The sequence below is a fragment of the Urocitellus parryii genome, chromosome 3, assembly GCF_045843805.1.
Source record: "Urocitellus parryii isolate mUroPar1 chromosome 3, mUroPar1.hap1, whole genome shotgun sequence".
NCBI classification, from domain to species: Eukaryota; Metazoa; Chordata; class Mammalia; order Rodentia; family Sciuridae; genus Urocitellus; species Urocitellus parryii.
This window is the reverse complement of record NC_135533.1, coordinates 64062697-64084120: the sequence shown is the minus strand read 5'-3', so window position 1 is coordinate 64084120 and position 21424 is coordinate 64062697. Positions and strand designations below refer to the sequence as shown.

The following is a 21424-nucleotide window of genomic DNA, read 5'->3' as shown; positions in this document are numbered from 1 at the left end:
AGAAAATTTCACATCTGATCTCATGTGTGGGTCTTAGTCAAAATGGAAAGACATTAAATATATTGTGAAAAATCACCTTTGGGCAATGCACATAAGTGTATATGAAACATAAGTGTATTTTATGTTTAGTCTTAGGTACTACACCAAGGTATTTCATTGTGTATATGCAGATATTCCAAAATCCAAAAAAAATCTGAAGTCCAAAATACTACTTGACTCCAGCATTTTGTGTAATAGATATTCAACCTGTATTAATTTATTCATAAATTGAATATCTGCACTATTTTACTACTATGTTGTAAAGCATTCACAATGAATAGAAAATAAGTCAGTGAAATAAACTAAAATCATCATTATCATATTTATTTAAATATATGTATGTTTTCACATTAAAATGTTATTAAAATAATATATATTTTAAAAACTTTGAATACATATTAATATTTTTTTAAAATCCTGGTCTAAAGTTTTATGTTAGAATTATTTGAAATCCAACTTCACAGTTAAATTATAGTATAAACTATTTTGACTGTACATAGCAGAAAATAGATAATTTTCACAAAAATATTCCATAAATGGAAGAAGTAACCCCAATTTTTTAAACACCAAATCTTTCTACCTGATTCCCATGTATAGCTTTGGACAGCAGTTCCGGAAACAGTTGTGAAAAATCCACATATAAATGTTATTCTTCACTGGTTCTCATCATTGTTAACTAACAGAAAGTGTGTTTTTAAAAAAATTTTATTTTTAACAAATGGATTTCAAAACTACTGTAGAGTTCTTCATTTTGGAGATTTTTAAGTTGATTAAAATATTATGTTTTAAAATTTATTGAATAAGTAGATATGACAGCTTTTAAAAGTGGAATGTCATTTTATGTAGCATAATAACATGACAATTTCAAAATATTTATCTTCAAAGAGCTGTTTCTACATCACAGTTTTCTCATAGAGATAGATAATATTTGCATAATATACCTAAATATGTAACAGGCAGCATTTTCTGGTAACCAATATTTATTTTCTTCCTACATAGCTAATAAGTAGCACATTGCCAATAACCATTTGTCATCACCAAAAAGTTGGACAACTATGGAATTCTTCTCTTTTTATTTGAATTAATTAAATCTTCATATTCTGCTACTTTTAAATTAATTTAATGAATTTAAATAAGTAATTTAATTAAATTAGTAATTAAATTAGTAATTTAGTGAAGTTCTATGAGTGAAATATTTTCATAGTTATTTTCCATCTCAGCACAAAGTTTTAAAATACCTTCAAAACACAAAGAAAGATCTCCTTGGTATAAAATGTACTACTTTAGTAACATTCCAAGGTACTATACAATCCTGGCTTATTTATAACAGATACAGTAAATGAATTTCACATATGCTGCTATTTACGTAACCTTTGCAACTCTTATTGTTTAAAAAAGAATAATTCAAATAAGTGAAGCCACTCTTCAATATTTAATTTGCAAAGTTTTGATATTAAAATATGTTTAATATATATACATAAATGTGAAATTCACTGTGATATGTTCATGTATGTACAAAGAATAGTTTGATCAGTTTCATTCTACTGTTTCTCCCTTTTCCCATCCCTCTTCCCGCCCCTTCAGTCCCTTGGCTCTACTCCACTGATTTCTAATTTCATGGGATTCCTTAACCCCTTTTTTTTTTCCCCTAGAAAATAATTTGGTCTAGCTTTTGCATATGAGAGAAAATATTGAACACTTGAATTTCTGCTTCTGAATTATTTTCTGTAGGGTGATGTTTTGCAGTTCCATACCATTAACCAGCAAATGCCAATATTTCTTCATTTTTTATTGCTGAGTGAAACTCCATTGTATGTATATATAAACTCGCACAATGGAGTTTATATATACACACACACATATTTATATGTATACATATATAAAACTTTCTTTATCCATTCATCCATTCACAAGCATTTGGGCTGGCTCTGTAACTTAATTGTTGTGAATTGTGGTGCTAGAAATATTGATGTGGCTGTATCACTATAGTATGCTGATTTTAGGTCTGGATATATATAAAGGAGTAGGATATCTAGGTCATATGGTGGCTCCATTCCTAGTTTGTTTTTTTTTTTTTTTTTTTTTTTGGAGAATCTCTATACTGTTTTTCACTAATTAAAAAAGGAAAAAAACTATAAATAAAATCCCAGTATAATAGAGGAAAGTGAAATGGGGAAAAAGGACATAAAGGAAAGGGGAAATACTGGGGAATAAATTGGAGCAAATTAAATTCCATGTTTGCCTAATAATGTCAAAATGATCCCCGATATTATGTTAACTATAATGCACTGATACAAAATCCAAAAATATATGTGCACCTTAATTAAACAAATCACTTAATATTGAGGTTGTTTTCATTGGTACATTTTTCTCAGGTGCTTAAAATAGACTCTTAAGTATTTTGTAATTTAGGGTAAGGTTTGTTATTTACAACAATTGAAGTAGATATAGATTTCAAATAGTACTCCTGAAAACTATTTAGCTAACTTCATATCAGATCTAATTTATCACTGTTTTTACCATGTTGTTTTACAAGCCAATTGAAAGCTTATAATAGTATGAAAAGTGTTAGCTTCCTCAGTAACATGTGTTTCTTACATTATTAGTTTATTCAATACGTGATTCTTTTGCAGGGCTGTTTTGCCTACCACTTACTCATGATAGTTTAGTTGAAACAAGGTATTATAAGCCACAACTCTGTTTAAACCGTATATTGTAATATAATATTATATTAAAGGAAGCAGTTAATATAAAGTTTGAACAAAGGAAGTGATTGCCTTACTGTAACTTCTCCTCATAGCAGAACTTCCAGTTTTCTGCCAGAATTTCCATAGATCATGTGACCAACTGACAAGAAGTGAAAGAATACTGGTATCAATCTATTTAAAATATTAATAAAACTTACTTTCTACATTGTCTTTAAAACATAGAGTAAGGATCCTAATGATTTCTTCTCATTTCCCACTGGGTGATTTTACATAGCTGGCAGGATGTCTGCACCCTGTGGTGAGATTCCTGTTTAAGTGGCTTGATTTTCTCAATGCTCTGGATTCTGGCTCCAATATAGCTTTCAAGCAACCCTCAGCATTCTGCATAAGTGAGAAATCAAACACCAAACAAATGCGCCTCTGCAATTCCTGAACATAGACTGCTTTCTCCCGTCTGAGCCTGCAGTTGGTTTCTTTCTATGTACCATGTAACACCTTCATTTCAACCCTATCAGAAAATCCCACCTGGGCCTCTAGGCCACTTTGGTGGCAACTATTTCATGAATCTTTTCTTCTTTTCCCAGTTTCAGTCCCTCCTCCTGCTGCTGAACTCCCTATATTGATTAGTTTCTTAGTTAGTTTTTGTCTAAAATCAAAACAGTAATATAGTAATTTACCTCTTACTATATTCTAGGCTTTGTGTTAAGTCCTTTCTCTTTCAGTTAATCTACACAACTGTTGATAAGGCACATATTATGATAGTTGTATTAAAGATGAGAAAACTGGATTTCTATGCCCTAAATCACATAGCTGGAAGGCAGCAGACCTGGAATTATAGTCTACATGTGATTATAAAGGTTGTGCTCACAGCCACTGCACAAAATGTCTTTCTTCTGTGACAATTTTAGTATCCTGCCATTTCATTATTAAATTATGTCTCTTTTAGCAATTCCCACTGCAGTACTACTTTGTGTAGTTTTTACGTTTTGTATTTGTTGATTGATTTGTTACTAATGTCATTCACGTTATTATTATATGTTGTTTATATTTCTGTGTTGTTACATCATTTTGTTTCTTCATTCAAGCTTTTAAAATGTGTTTGTCAGGTAAAATATAAATTAACCCTGAAATACAATAATGAATTTGAAAAGTATACCTTTTTACCTTTTTTAAAAAGTAATGTTGCTACAAAAAAAAAAATCTGTCTTTTGACCTATATACTTAAACAGAATACTATTGAAGTCTATATTTGATATGTTACACTGGAACAAGACAGCCCTCTTGATCAAAAGTGAATTGTGAACAGGCTTTAGCATGTACTTTCTGTTTAAAATAACTGAGGGTTAGTATTCAAGTTACGTACAGCTATTGTATAGTCATATTTCATGGGGGTGAAAATTAATCACATTTTCTGTAGTGACAAAAAATCCTATATCACAGTGCTTAAGTGGAATTATTCCATCCTTTGCTCAGACCCTGTAAGTTTTCTAGATATAATATAGTTTGGAGTGTTTCAAGCACTCAGACCAGGAATACATGTTTACATAAACTTTGTATAATACTTAAAGATCATTTGTTGCTTATTTAATGTTGCCCAATAAAACTAAATGACTTTGGGAAAATTAACCAAACACTTATTGTGGCCTTTTCTTTGCATACATTTGTAAATAATCTAGAATTCAGTTCCTATTCCCAACAATATTCTATATGCCTTCAATGGGGAAAGCTAAAAGCTTCAACAGTTATGGACAGGGCACAGCCAGATTTGATACTGAATGTGTTTTGGCACATTCTTCAGTAGTAGTAAATGCTTGAAGATATGCTACTATCAGAAGAGTTTCAAATGAGGCTTAATTTATCACTACTTTCTTCTCAGTGGTCTCTCATTCAATCAATGGTGGTGGCATGTTGGAAGGAAAATCTTTACTTTCTGTTTTTAGTTATTAAACTTAAAAAGATGAACCCTAGCCTTTAGAATTTTCAAGTAATTGTTTTATATTCACAGAATAGAAAGACTTAAGTAGTCATAATTCTGTATATGGGAAAAATGCAATGTATAGTAAAAATAAAAGTGATTGTAATAGAATTTAATGCTAAATACATAAAAAATACATAGAAAATGTTTAAAAAATACATAGAAAATGTTTTTCTCAGGGGAAATGAAAAATGATGTTGCTATTTTTAAAAGTATGTTTAAATTATACCTATTCTCACTGCCTGAATCGAAGATGACAAAAATTTTATGCAAAAGGAACATATGAATTATATGAATTTATAAGGCACAGATTATTCTAAATTGTATTACATGTAAAATGTGAAACACTTAATAAAAGTGCCAATTTCCTGAATATTAAAATGAGGAAAATGGATATTTGTTTTAAATCAGTGATATTCATACACACATATATATGTATAAATGTATTGCATTTTAAATGTATAACTTATCAAAAACAATTCAAATAAATTCCTGTCATTAAATATTATGTTACTAAATAACTTCATATTCTTTAAAATAAGTACACCCTCACATACTTTTGAAGCAACTGAGAAGAAAATTCCCAATCTTTTAGTCCTATGGAGTTTAGGAGAAAATGAGCTGAATTATGCCGCCTTCAAATCCTTTGATCATATTCTTCTAGTTTATAGAACTTCAGACGCTTGTTTGAAGGTGGGTAATTAGAGAAAACAGCTCCATCTTACACATCATGTTTTGCATTCTTCTCTGTTTCATCTACTATTTTGCACTGAATTTAATTTCCCCCATTAGACGATGTTATTAATGAAGTAGTGTTAAGCAATATAGACGAGTTAAAAGCAATATAGACTGCATGGGTGCAGATTGCACTCTTGTTCTAACCTAGAACTCTCACAAAACCAAGTAAGTAGTACCGGAAGAACGAAATGGATGGACAATGGATAATTGCTTTAGTATGCCAATCTCTGTGTATAAACAACTTTTTAAAAATGATTGTTTACAGTTGTAAAGATGAATGTGTAGGTGCCTTAAATCCAAGAGGCAACAGACCTGGCTAGTGTCTGCTGATGACTCACAAGCTAACAGTTTAATGAAGTAGAAGGACACTCTATTAGGAGATTTCATACCTAAAGCTAGTTAGTGTGAAGAAAATTGACACTATTAATTTTTTGACATGTTCTGGTATAAAAAGTAAATGACCTATTTTCATTCTGAATATTTCAGCCTATCACCTTTTGGTCAACTAATTTGACTTCCTTATTAACCACTTCTAACATTTTGTCTTAGACCCAGAAACCTGTAGAGCAAAAATTTTACAGACTTGTCACCTTATAATGTGAAATAGGAAGATATAATTAAGTAAATAAAAAAATAATCATAGCATTACCACCTCAGGCAAATATGAATTGGATCTTGTGAAGAGTATATAGAGGAAAGAGACCAGGACCAGGAGGATAAATGGATAGAACACAGTACTGAGAAAGAAGGAAAGAATGGACATATAAAAAGTGACCTAAGGGGCTGGTAGAGCGGGTATTTTGAAATTCATGTCAGTTTTATCTAATATCTGTGATTTCCTTTGTTATCTATGTATATCTGGTCCAAATCTTATTTTTGTTAAATGTTTGTGGATGTTTTAGTCAGCTTTTTCATTGGTGTGATTAAAAGACCTGACAAAAACAATTTTAGAGGAGGAGAAGTTTATTAGGAGCTCACAGTTTCAGAGGTCTCAGTCCATAGACAGCTGGCTCCATGGGGCTTGAGGTGAGGCAGAACAATACCAAGGCAGAGTGTGGTGGAAGAAATCAGATCATAAGATGATCAGGAGGCAAAGAGAAAGTCTCCATTTGTCAGATACAAAATATATACCTCAAAGGCACACCCAGTTACCTACCTCCTACAGCCCCACTCTACTTATTTTTAGTTACCACTCAGTTAATCCCATAAGGGGATTAATGATTAATTCAGGATAGGGTTAAGGCTCTCAAAACCCAATCATTTCTCCTCAAAACCTTCTACATTGTCTCATACATGAACTTTTAGGGGACATATCACATTCAAACCATAACAGTAGAGTCTCAGAACCTATGGGATAAAACTATAATTTCTCTTCTATTATTCTGAATGAATTGTCATAAATAATAGTTCCTTTCATTCAACACAATGTGTATATTGACTTGTTATGTTTTGCAATATATGTAGATATAAAATTAAGAATATAAATGAACCATCAAAATTTGATTATGGAAGATCATATTCTTGTCATGTTTTCCTCCAAGAGCTTAGGTACCCTACTTCTAGAGTAATGTTATTTACTGAATCAGTGAAAGATCAATGACACTAACTAAAGCAGTCTAGAAAGCATATTGGAGTTTAAAAAATTGTGCTATGACATTTTGTGAAATGTGATGAGATAGGAATGTCCCTGAACTATGACCATATAGAAACCTTTTGTTAGAAGGTTGCTCACTTTTGCTTGCTTCTTCAATGTGTGACTCCTAAAATAAAGGAATTAAAGTGAGTTGGGTGCTCAATAGCACTGCTATAATAGTCTCACTGCTCCAGATAAGCATTTTATGCTTAGAAAGACATTGGAGATGATCCAGGAAGAGTTAAAATTGCTTTCTGCACTAATGTTATTAAGAATATGTTAGACTATATTTATGAATTGAATCATTTTACAAATTCTGCAAAACCCTTTACCCTATAATTTGCTCAGGATATGTTGTTAACCATATACAATAAAGGTATATATTGATGAAACTGAATGTAAAACAAGTATTAAGCCAGCAGTATTTATATTTGATAACTCTATAGCTAGAAGGTGAAGGAGAAGGAAATAGAGGGAGGTGGAATAGAGAGGCAAGTGGGAGAGAAAGAAAAGGTGTTTCATATGTCTGTTAGTACATCCTGATGTGTGTTCTTTTGAGCTATGGACATATAAGAAGAGCCTGCACCCACAAACCTACTAAGAGTGTCTGGATAGTTCACAATGCAGACATAGTGAAATGGAGATGCCTCCTATGCCAGCATGAGATGTAATATGTTCTCATGCAGCTCTTCCTCTATTGTGACACCCTCTAAGCATGGAAACTATCTAGATCAGTTCATGGGTATTTTTAATTAGCAAAAGCTTTATGCAAAATGTCTGCATGCTTAACATTTTCATTCATTTTATTAACATTTTGTTGAACTAAGGCTGTTGGTGTGGCATTATCACAGCACAGGAAAGCAGCAAGGTCCAGGCTAAGTTGTATACTGTGTCCTGGGTCCCTGGGAAACCCAAATTTCCACTCACAAATTATTGTACTGGTTGAAGGTATCTTTCTTCAGGATAAAACACCAAGTAATTTCAAAATCAGTGACATAAGCAGTATATAAACATTGAAATGGGATACTGGAGATAAAATAACAAATTAAATATTTCTCTTTAGCTGAACTGATGAGTACAATAAGTATTGCATGATTTTTTTAAAGTTTGCAATTTCTAAACATTCATTACAAATGATATAGAGTAATAATATTAGCAATACCAAGTATATATAATTTTTTATACCTTTCCTTTGTAGTAGGAGACACATGTAGTATTATCATGTGATTTGCTTATTTTGTTAAGTAAATTTTTTTATCACAAGTATAACTTGCATTCAAGTCTATTCTTTGTTCTCCTTTTCTGGACCTCATAATCCAGAGTTTAATTATTGTCAGTAGCAAAGTAATCATTAAAATTTTTCTTCACAATTTGAATTATATCACAAAGTAAATATACTGAAAGTAAATTTGAAGGTGAACCTGAAATGTAAAAGGCTAGAGTACTAATGAAAGAATAAAAGATAATTATGAATTGGCATATAAATTAAACTTAGTAAAAATAAAACTAAACCTTGATCAATATGTATCAGTTATTTTCATTTTTTATTCTCATTTTAACTTCTTTTTTTTTAATAGTGGCTTGCAGTTAGGTAGTTGAAAAGAATTTCCACAATTATTTCTCAGTTTTTAATGGCTATTTGGGAGTGATGGAGAGGCCATGTGTTAAATTTAACCATGTTAAGTTTTCCTGTATCTTTTCCTTTCTGTTAGGAAAAGGAAGAGGACAAATCAGACACCTCAAGTTCTCAGCAGCCTAAAAGCCCACAAGGCCTGAGTGACACGGGATATTCTTCTGATGGAATATCAGGTTCACTTGGTGAAATTCCAAGTCTTATTCCAAGTGATGAAAAGGATTTGCTTAAGGGACTCAAAAAGGATTCTTTTTCACAAGAAAGCAGCCCTTCCAGCCCCTCAGACTTAGCTAAGTTAGAAAGTACAGTCCTGTCTATTCTGGAAGCTCAGGCAAGTGCACTTGATGAAAAGTCAGAAAAGAAAGCACAACCCCAGGAGGTTTCTTCTGAGCAGCCTGCGGACCAGCTGAAAATGCAGATTTCTTCAGAAACACTGGAAGTTACTGTTCCAGAAGAGGAGCTCAAGGAGACTCAAGAAGAAAAGAAGGAGATTTCCAAAAAGGATGGCCAACAAGCCATTCCTTCTAGTAAGGACCCTAAAGAAAAGTCTGAGTTTTTCGATGATGTAGCTTCTAGAAGACAGCCCTATGATTCAATTGATGACAGCAGTGAAAGTGAAAACTCACCTGTCCCACAAAGAAAACGGAGAACTAGTGTGGGTTCATCGAGCAGTGAAGAGTACAAACAGGAAGACAGTCAAGGGTCCGGGGAAGATGAGGACTTCATTCGAAAGCAAATCATAGAAATGAGCGCTGATGAAGATGCTTCTGCTTCAGAAGATGACGAGTTCATCCGGAACCAGCTCAAAGAGCTGAGCAGTATCACCGAGAGCCACAAGAAGGAGGAAACGAAGGGGAAGGGGAAAGCTACCGCAGGGAAACACAGACGACTGACTCGAAAAAGTAGTGCAAGCTTCGATGATGATGCAGGGAGGCGTCATTCGTGGCACGATGAGGATGATGAGACATTTGACGAAAGTCCAGAGCTGAAATACAGAGAAACTAAAAGTCAGGAAAGTGAAGAACTTGTAGTTGCTGGAGGAGGCGGGCTCCGTCGATTTAAAACAATTGAACTGAACAGCACCATAGCAGATAAATATTCAGCAGAGCCATCGCAGAAAAAAGCAACTTTGTATTTTGACGAAGAGCCAGAATTGGAAATGGAAAGCTTGACAGATTCACCAGAAGACAGGTCCAGGGGAGAAGGGTCTTCTAGTCTTCATGCTTCCAGCTTCACTCCTGGTACATCTCCTACATCCGTGTCCTCACTTGATGAGGACAGTGACAGTAGCCCAAGTCACAAAAAAGGAGAAAGCAAACAGCAACGCAAAGCCCGGCACAGATCACATGGCCCTCTTTTACCTACCATAGAAGATTCTTCAGAAGAAGAAGAATTGAGAGAGGAAGAAGAATTATTAAAAGAGCAAGAAAAACAGCGGGAATTAGAACAACAACAAAGAAAGAGTTCTAGTAAGAAATCAAAGAAAGACAAAGATGAACTTCGAGCTCAGAGGAGGAGGGAAAGACCAAAGACTCCACCCAGTAATCTCTCTCCCATAGAAGATGCTTCTCCAACCGAAGAATTACGCCAAGCAGCAGAAATGGAGGAGCTCCATAGATCTTCATGTTCTGAATACTCACCTAGCATAGAATCAGACCCAGAAGGTTTTGAAATAAGCCCAGAAAAAATAATAGAAGTACAAAAAGTTTATAAATTGCCCACAGCTGTGTCTTTATACTCTCCAACAGATGAGCAATCTATTATGCAGAAAGAAGGTGGTCAAAAGGCATTAAAAAGTGCTGAGGAGATGTATGAAGAAATGATGCATAAAACCCACAAATATAAAGCTTTTCCAGCTGCAAATGAACGAGATGAAGTGTTTGAAAAAGAGCCTTTGTATGGTGGGATGCTAATAGAGGATTACATTTATGAATCTTTAGTAGAGGACACATACAATGGGTCAGTAGATGGCAGTCTGCTAACAAGGCCAGAAGAAGAAAATGGATTCATGCAGCAGAGAGGAAGAGAGCAAAAAATTAGAATCTCAGAACAGATTTATGAAGATCCCATGCAGAAAATTACAGATCTCCAGAAAGAGTTTTATGAACTGGAAAGTTTGCATTCTCTTGTGCCTCAAGAAGACATTGTTTCAAGCTCTTACATCATTCCAGAAAGCCATGAGATAGTGGATCTGGGTGCTATGGTCACTTCTACCAGTGAAGAAAAAAAATTATTAGATGCTGATGCTGCCTATGAAGAACTCATGAAGCGGCAACAGATGCAGTTAACACCTGGATCCAGCCCCACCCAGCCCCCACTAGGGGATGACATGACAGAGTCCACCATGGACTTTGACAGGGTGCCAGATGCATCTTTGACATCAAGTGTTCTCTCAGGAGCATCACTTACAGATTCAACCAGCAGTGCAACACTCTCTATTCCAGATGTTAAAATAACCCAACACTTTTCAACAGAAGAAATTGAGGATGAATATGTAACTGATTATACAAGAGAAATTCAAGAAATAATTGCCCATGAATCACTGATTTTGACCTACTCTGAGCCTTCAGAAAGTGCAACATCTGTCCCACCCTCTGATACACCTTCTCTCACATCATCTGTTTCTTCAGTTTGTACCACAGATAGCTCCTCACCTATTGCTACCTTGGACAGTATAACCACAGTTTATGCAGAGCCAGTGGACATCATAACTAAATTTGAGGATGCTGAGGAAATTTCTTCATCGACCTATTTTCCAGGCAGCATTATAGACTATCCAGAAGAAATAAGTGTATCTTTAGATAGAACCACCACACCAGGAGGTAGAGCTAGTGCTGATCACGTTGTTATTCCCTTATCTGATGAAGTACCTTCTATCATAGAATCTGTAGGAACTAAATCTAAGGAGCCAACTGCTGACACTATTTCCACTGACTTATCTATGTCTGAAAAAGAGCCAGTGAAAAAAGCCAAGAAGGAAACTGAGAATGGAATGATTCTGGAAGTTTTGGAAGCTTATGAAGATAAAACAAAAGAGTCTGAGGCTGAACTAACAAAAATTAGCTTATCTGAACCTATGTTTGACCAACTACCTTCCTCTACAACAGCCCTTCCAATGAAGGAGCAGCTTTCGTCTACCTACTTTTTACCCAGAGATGTCTTTGGTCAGGAAAAACCTCCATCGCAGTTACCATCTGGCAGTCCTTCTGCTGCTTCTCTTCCAACTAAATCTCGTCCATTCCTCCGAAGTTCTTCTTTGGACATATCAGCACAACCTCCTCCTCCTCCTCCTCCCCCACCTCCTCCTCCTCCCCCTCCTCCTCCTCCCCCTCCTCCTCCACCTCTCCCCCCACCAACCTCACCTAAACCAACTATTCATCCTAAAAAAAAGCTCACAGTTGCAGCTCCAGTGACTCCAGTTACTCCTGCTACACCTCTGGCTGATGCTATTACTACTATAGGGGCACCAGTTGTTCAGAGGGGTGATGAGTTACCTGTAACAAAAATATGTACCACTGCCCCTCCTCCTGTCCCTCCTAAGCCTTCTTCAATTCCATCTGGACTTGTATTTACACATAGGCCTGAGCCAAGCAAACCTCCAATTGCCCCCAAACCAGCAGTTCCTCAGCAACCAGTAACTGCACAAAAACCAACAGATACATACCCCAAACCAACAGGTCTATCTTTAACTTCAAGTATGACCTTAAATTTAGTGACCTCAGCAGATTATAAATTGCCTTCCCCTACCTCCCCACTTTCCCCACACTCTAACAAATCTTCACCAAGATATTCCAAATCCCTCATGGAAACCTATGTGGTTATTACACTGCCATCTGAACCTGGAACTCCAACAGATTCTTCAGCTAGTCAAGCAATTACCAGTTGGCCCCTGGGATCACCCCCAAAAGATCTGGTTTCCATTGAACCAGTGTTTTCTGTAGTTCCTCCTATAACATCTACAGAAATTCCAAGTTCTCAGCAAATGCTATACATTTCAGGAGCTTTGGAGACATTTTCTGCTGCCCCTGTTGTAACACCATCTTCATTTCAAGCAGCTCCAACTTCAGTTACACAGTTTCACACAACTGAGGTCTCCAAGGCTGAGGTTTCAGTTGCTAGAAGTATAGCCCCTAGTGTTGATCCCAGCAGTGTTTCTATATCAATTCCTCCAGAGCCTCTTGCTCTAGATAGCCTACATTCAGAGAAGCATCAGTACAAGGAAAACGGAAAGTTGCAACTTGTTGGTGATGTCATTGATTTGCGTACAGTACCAAAAGTAGAAGTTAAAGCAACTGAAAAATGTATGGACCTTTCCGCTTCTGCAATGGATGTGAGGAGACAGACCACAGCAAATGAAGTTTATGGGAGACAAATTAGTGCTGTCCAACCTTCTATTATAAACCTCAGTGCAACTTCATCAGTTGTGACACCAGTATCCCTGGACACTGAGACAGTGACTATTGCTGCATGCACAGCTACTACAAGTTATACTACAGTCACAGAAAGCCTAATGAGTATAGAACATACAATGACAGCACCACTCCAGCTTACTAAAACAAAGCATGCTGAGTCCCCATACAGGATGCCAATTAGCCAGGCCTTTGCTGCAGTTAGAGAGGAAGCTCCAATCAACTTATCTCTAAGTACTTCAGCACATGCAGTAACATCGGCCATTACAAAACCTGTCACTGTGCCTCCTGTTGGTGTCACAAATGGATGGACTGATAGTATTACATCTCAGGGGATCACTGATGGGGAAGTGGTGGATCTCAGTACAACAAAGTCTCATAGAACTGTTGTAACAATGGACGAATCTACTTCAGGTGTAGTGACCAAAATAATAGAAGATGATGAAAAACCTGTGGATTTGACTGCAGGAAGAAGAGCAGTGTGCTGTGACATGGTTTATAAGTTACCTTTTGGAAGGAGCTGTACAGCACAGCAGCCTGCAACTACTCTGCCTGAGGATCGCTTTGGTTATAGAGATGACCACTATCAATACGATCGTTCAGGGCCATATGGTTACAAAGGGATTGGTGGAATGAAACCTTCTATGTCTGACACTAACTTAGCAGATGCTGGACATTTCTTCTATAAAAGTAAGAATGCTTTTGATTATTCTGGAGGAACTGATGCAGCAGTAGATCTAACTTCAGGGAGAATTACTACAGGTCAGTATGATATGGCAACAGACCTTTCCTTGAAATATCATTATGGTGTTCCTCATCTCATTTCAGGATGAAAATGCGGTCCCCATTCCAATTTTGTTACTTTTCCTCTTTCTTTGGATGTTTTGGCAACATATTTTTTGAGTACATGTGCGCTTTTGTTTCTTCAGTTTTTAATTTGTTCTTCCCAGAGTTACCTGCATGTGCCTGCATGTTCAACATTGCTTTTATTCCGCACATAATTAGGTTAACCTATGGATTTGCATGTGGTCCCATTCATTATATTCATCAAGATGAGATACCCAAAAAGCATCATTCGTTCTGAGAACTGGACTATAACTCTACCCTGTATTTCAGGTGAGGTAATGGATTATTCAAGCAAGACTACAGGTCCATATCCAGAAACAAGACAAGTCATTTCAGGAGTTGGAATTAGTACTCCACAGTATTCCACAGCAAGAATGACTCCACCTCCAGGACCCCAGTATGGTGTGGGCAGTGTTTTGAGATCATCTAATGGTGTTGTCTATTCTTCAGTAGCAACTCCGATCCCCTCCACATTTGCCATTACCACACAACCTGGCTCTATTTTCAGCACCACTGTGAGGGATTTGTCTGGTGTTCATACAACTGATTCAGTGACTTCATTATCTGCCCTGCACCAGAGCCAGCCTATGGCTAGATCATATTTCATAACAACAGGTGCCTCCGAAACAGACATTGCAGTGACTGGTATTGATATCAATGCCAGCTTGCAAACTATTACTATGGAAACTCTCACTGCTGAGACAATAGACTCTGTTCCTACTTTAACCACAGCATCTGAAATATTTTCTGAAATGGTGGGAGATGAAAGCACTCTTTTAATTGTCCCTGAAGAAGACAAACAGCAGCAGCAACTTGACTTAGAGCGTGAGCTCCTAGAACTGGAGAAAATTAAGCAACAGCGTTTTGCTGAGGAACTAGAGTGGGAGAGACAGGAAATTCAAAGGTTCCGAGAACAAGAAAAGATCATGGTTCAAAAAAAGCTGGAGGAGCTGCAGTCTATGAAGCAGCACCTTCTCTATCAGCAAGAAGAAGAGCGGCAGGCCCAGTTCATGATGAGGCAGGAGACACTAGCCCAGCAGCAATTACAGCTTGAGCAGATCCAGCAGCTGCAACAGCAGCTTCACCAGCAGCTAGAGGAGCAGAAGATTCGCCAGATCTACCAGTATAATTATGACCCTTCTGGAACTGCTTCCCCACAAACTACTACAGAGCAGGCAATTTTGGAAGGTCAGTATGCTGCCCCAGAAGGTGGTCAGTTTTGGGCAACTGAAGATGCAACCACCACAGCTTCCACTGTAGTGGCCATTGAGATACCACAGAGTCAAGGATGGTACACGGTCCAGTCTGATGGTGTCACACAGTACATTGCCCCACCTGGCATCCTGAGCACTGTCTCAGAAATACCACTAACAGATGTTGTTGTAAAAGAGGAAAAACCACCCAAAAAGAGAAGTTCTGGAGCGAAAGTCCGGGGACAGTATGATGAGATGGGAGAAAGTATGGCAGACGATCCCCGAAGTTTTAAAAAAATAGTGGACAGTGGTGTACAAACGGACGATGAAGATGCTGCTGATCGGAGCTGTGCAAGCAGGAGGAGGAGAACTAGGAAAAGCGTTGATACCAGTGTCCAAACTGATGATGAAGATCAGGACGAGTGGGACATGCCTGCTCGATCAAGGAGAAAGGCTCGTGCGGGGAAATATGGTGACAGCACAGGAGAGGCTGACAAGACCAAACCCCCTTCTAAAGTCTCCAGCATAGCGGTCCAGACAGTAGCAGAGATATCTGTGCAAACTGAACCAGTTGGAACCATAAGAACACCTTCCGTACGAGCTCGAGTGGACGCCAAGGTAGAAATAATTAAACACATTTCAGCACCTGAAAAGACTTACAAAGGGGGCAGTTTAGGATGTCAAACAGAAGCAGATTCAGACACACAAAGTCCTCAATATCTGAGTGCCACATCTCCACCCAAAGACAAGAAACGCCCAACACCTTTAGAGATTGGTTATTCATCTCACCTTCGGGCAGATTCCACACTCCAGCTGGCTCCTTCCCCTCCCAAATCTCCAAAAGTCCTTTATTCACCCATCTCACCACTTTCATCAGGCAAAGCCTTAGAATCAGCCTTTGTACCTTATGAAAAACCCCTCCCTGATGATATAAGTCCACAGAAAGTACTGCATCCAGATATGGCTAAAGTTCCCCCAGCAAGTCCTAAGACAGCAAAGATGATGCAGCGTTCTATGTCTGACCCCAAGCCTCTGAGTCCAACAGCAGACGAAAGTTCCAGGGCTCCTTTTCAGTATACCGAGGGCTTCACGGTAAGCGTGATTCTTTTCAGTTAGAAGACAATGGATGAGTTGCTATTAATCATGTGTTTGCAGACCTTAGAAGGTAAATAAAAGCTTGTGGTAATCTAGAAATCTAATACTAAATGTCAGGGAAGACTATTGCATTGGAAATTTGAGGAAAAAACAGAAAAGCATATGTTTAAAAACCAAGGGAAGAAAACATTCTGTGAGGCAAAATGAGAAGGTTTTTTGTTTTTGTTTTTGTATGGAATGATGTGTGTGTGTGGGGGGGGGGGCTGATTGTTTCTTTTTTGGTACCAAGGATTGAACCAGGGACACTTAACCACTGATCCACATCCTCAGTCCTTTTTAATATTTTTACTTAAGATACAGGGTCTTTCTGAGTTGCTTAGGACCTCACTAAGTTGCTGAAGCTGGCTTTGAACTTAAGATCCTCCTGCCTCAGCCTCCCAAGCTGTGCCATTTTTCCCAGAAAGAAGGGTATTATTTTATGATTTATTGAGATTGAATATTTTGTTTTAATATCAAAATATCCCAAATATCAATTGTAAATTGATTTCAGTGGATATTCTTTTCTAAACATTATGGAATAAACGTTGACTATAAACAGATTTGAGAAAGAATTTTCATAAGTTTAGATTCTAAGTACTGGAATTCATTAATAGGAAGGTTTGTGGACATCATCTGGTCCATCTTCTCTTCTTTCAGCTAGAATGTTTACATTAAAAATCTTAGGATGTTACTATTCAAAAAAGAGCATTTCTAGGACTGGCAGATTGAAAGAATAATATAATTATCATACTTCATCCATGCTTATTTTATATCTGGAAACTTTGTTAGCCTAACCTCAAGTGAGACTTGGTCCTAGTACTTGAGAAGCAAAAGGAATTTTTATGTTTGTTTGAATAGTAGAGATTATTTTAAAATGTGTACATATGCTTTGAGGGAAAACATACAGATGTTTTAGACATATTTGTGAAAATCTCTATAAGAATGAGAATTATTAATAATGATCAGTTATGAAAGCAGGCATATTATAATTAAGAAAATCTAATATCTATCTATTTCAGGAGGTGCTTAATAAGTACCATAGTTCAACTTAAAACAAGTCTTCTATTCAAATTAAGAGCTCTGCCTAGTACACTAGTTTCTGAACTCTAGGTCTTTAAATCCTAACACTTCTAAATAGGTGTTTCTGTGATAATGCCATATTTTCACTGGTCCATTTGTGTTAAACTCTGGCTGTGGATTAAAAAAAATACATTACTATATATCACTGTGAGTCTCTTTGTAGATACAAAGACAGATCGATAGTCATATTACTAAGTTAAAATTTTTAAATTTTCTAATTTTACAATGGAATTTTGCTATCATATTCTTTTTTATTAAACAATATATCTAAAAAGTAAAAATGTCATCAAGTGAGGTTCAGAGACCATATCTGTAGAGTCAGAGAACCATTGGTGCATTGTGATTTTATCCAGTTTGACTAGTGATTTTTATTTCAGTTACAACGTGTAGATATTTATTTTTATAGCTGTATTCTATACATCCTTTTAATGAGTTGAGTAGAAAATTTTACAATATGTTTTTACAGTATTTAAAAGTAATATTTCTATTCCAGGCATTTGTCATTAAGAAAAAAAAACAGGCTTTTATATTTGGTGTACTTAATATCTCTCCATATACTCTTGTTTTATAAAGAATTTCTTTTTTTAGTTGTAGATGGACACAATACCTTTATTTTGTTTATTCATTTCTTTATGTGGTGCTGAGTATCAAACCTAGTCCCTCACGAATGCTAGACAAACACTCCACCACTAAGCCACAACCCTAGTCCCTCTCCATATATTCTGAATTCAAATGCACTTAGTTAAAAAAGAGATTCAAGTTACCAGTATTTTTCCTGACAGTATTCATTTTGGATTTGGCAATATACAATAGGGTGATACAGGTTGCACTACTGATTGTGTAAACAATACTGATTAATAGTTTAGTCATAAAAAATGAGTAAACTTATAAAATAATACTGAGTGTGAAAAATCTTAGGTGTATTGAGCTTTTGAACACAATTCAGAAATTCTTCCAAATAGTCAAAATGAATGCATAATTTAATGTGAACCAACTATATATAAAGTCAGATTTATTGTGTACAAGTAGACAAATTTATAAACTATCAAAGATCTTTTTTTAGCATTTTAGATACTTTGAATTTAATATGTGAATTTTAAATTTTTATACAAATGTCTAGACATGCTTTGAAACTATTTTAAATTAAATTTCTTAATTCTAACTATGGATTACTAGATATTAAATGTACTGAGATCTTCCTGAGTGGTAGTCAAAGTCATGTAAATTTAAGAAGTCTAGAGCTCAGTAGTTTACAGATTGTAAATTTTCACAAAGTAATAAAATTGGGGGGTGGGGGAATTAGCGTTTATTGGGCATTAAGATAAAACAAGTAACATAATACAGTGTGGACGATATATGTTATACTATACAAGATTCTGTGTTATCTCCTTTTCCCAAAATGTTAGGAAAGGCTCCAAGAGGAAGTTCTAGGCATGGAGGTTGTACTGTCTGTTGTACCATGATGAGAAAAATTGAATTCATTCTAAATAGAGGCAATTAAATGTACAGAGGTCCAGAATGATGGATATATACACAGCAAAGAGGAGGAGAGAGTTTACTGTAAATGGAACTGGAATGTTGAGGGAGGGCCAGATACAAGGAATATAATTTGGGTTTTACATCCATTAACCCTGACAGCCTGGTCCAGAACCCAAACAGTTTTTATTTCCACTGTGCTCTATAACCTGGCCCCTTTATACTCTTGCCTTCCCTAGAGTCAAGTCTCTAAAAAGCAATGAGGGTGATTTTCTAAAATGTACATTGGGTTATTCCACTGGCTGCGCAGCTTAAACTCACCAGTAGAGTTACATCAATTTCAGAATATATGATAAATTTCTTAACAGGGCCCCATATGTTATGATATCTGCCTGTCTCACCACCTCAGCCACTCTCCAGACACCCACAACTCCTCACTCTGCTCTAGCCAAGCTGTTCTTGGATGCACCAACCTCACCCCCTCCAGGGCTCACATCTGGATCTCTTCCCAGATCTTTGCATGTCTCACTCCTCTGTACAGATTTCTGCTCAGATTTCACCACCACAGAGATGCTCTCCTTATTTGATTCTGTTAAATGTCTACCTATCACCATAAGTCTCTATTTCTGCCCCTAATTTGCATGGATCACTTTTTAAAGACGTTGTGTATTTCATTGAATATCATCTTTTTCTTTTTTATTAATTCTTTAATTTATATACAACAGCAAAATGCATTACAATTCATATTACACATATAGATCATAAATTTTTTCTATCTCTGGTTGTATACAAAGTATATTCACACTAATTCGTGTCTGCATACATATACTTTGGATAATGATGTCCATCACATTCCACCATCATCTTTTTCTCCAGCAGAATATAAGTTCTTATTTATGGATGAGGATTTTTGTCTGTTAAGTTCACTGTTAATAGGTTCTCTTGATAATTTATTTGATTAATCTGATGTGTAAATTAACCTCTTTAGCCATCAAAGTTTTCATTTTGAAGGATTCACAAATTCCCAACTCCCACCCGAACTCTATTGGTATTGACAAAAACAAAAGCAAAACCATATTTATCCTACTGCACTTTCTGTATAATTCTCTGTTACAGTATTTTCTTCTGCTTTCTCCTCTTTGTTCTTCCATTTCCTTAATGCATGACACTACATCTTCTCAGGATTTATTTTAATCCAATATTTTGGTATGTTTTGTGGGTTATCTCTAGCTTCATTTCGATGAAACTTTCATAGACCACAGCACAAAAATATGTTCTTCATGCCCCCTCTCTTTCTTCTATACAGTGAGAGATTTGTATCAGTACTCCAGATAATCAGTAACTTCAAGAAAGTGGGCTAATTAATCATGTTCTTTTCTAAGTCAGAGGAGAAAGTGATGTCATCCATTGGGAGAAATAGCAAGGTAAATTAAAAATATTTTACTTGGAAGTACAAGGGATCTAATTTATTCCAAGATTTATCTCTCTTAAGCCATAAGAATTTTTAATGAGATTGCTATTAAAAAGATAGTTTTCAGAATAGCTCATGCTTTATCAATGATAACACATACTATTTTTTTTCACTTTGAAAGGCTACACTTAAAATATTTTTACCAATACATGACCATAAAAGTACATAAGCCATGAAGTGTTGAACTATTGTATCCTACTTTTTGACTTGTTTAATAATTTGAGGGCTTTTTTAGTAATAGGCAGACTCTATTAAAATATTTTTGTTTCAGAGTTTAAGCCAGAATCCTATTAAAAAGCAGATGGTGTTAATGAACTGATTGTTCAAAGAATATGTTTTGCTTCATTGATTGCTGTTTAATAGCTATTTTTAAGATTTTGGGAACTTTTCAATATCTATTTCTGAGAGAAATTTCCATAGCATAAATTGAGAAATTCTACTTTTGTCAACATTTTATTTTTATCTTCTTCTAATGTAAAGAGTTTAGAAAATAATGGCCATGATGGCCAAATGGGATTTGAAGAATAATATTTATTAGGGTTTTTTTTTTCATTGCCCTTTTTGAAAAGCTACATAAGAAATCAATGTATTAAAACTTACTTTCTTGAAATCAGCTGTATTTAAGGATATTAAAAAACAATGTTCACATATATAAAACATATTCATATATTAAAAGACAGGCTTTGTAAATGATAGAAGACTCATTCTGTATCTTTATCTTCATTAATAATGAAGACATATTACATATTTCTTTTTTAAGATTTAAGCCTTCTACCTTAAAATCCAACTATCTTAAAATAGAAGTACTATATTAGAGTTTTGCAAAAGAAATATCAGTAAAATAATTTATAGTCCTTAATAATCAAGAAGATATGGTAAAATCAATTAAAAACACAAATGAATTCACATATACAAATGGGAGTGAGTACAAATTTTTAAGGTGATTTCAATTTAGTGTTCAGTAATTAATATTGCTGTTTCATTATAATCACATTTAACAGTTGATTCCACAACAAATCTTTGCATGCTGAAGGAAAGATCATTTTTGTTACACTTTTCAGATAACCGTATTTCAAAACATACAAATTG

General features: G+C 35.6%; 1 protein-coding gene across 1 annotated transcript in view; it reads left to right on the top strand.

Moving 5' to 3' along the window:
- Pclo (piccolo presynaptic cytomatrix protein) overlaps positions 1–21424 on the top strand; it is a 200674-nt gene that overhangs the window by 3383 nt on the left and 175867 nt on the right. The window contains exons 3-4 of the mRNA XM_077796431.1: positions 8806–13897; positions 14252–16266. Coding sequence (XP_077652557.1) covers positions 8806–13897; positions 14252–16266 — 7107 coding nt within the window. The remainder of the gene's footprint in view (positions 1–8805; positions 13898–14251; positions 16267–21424) is intronic.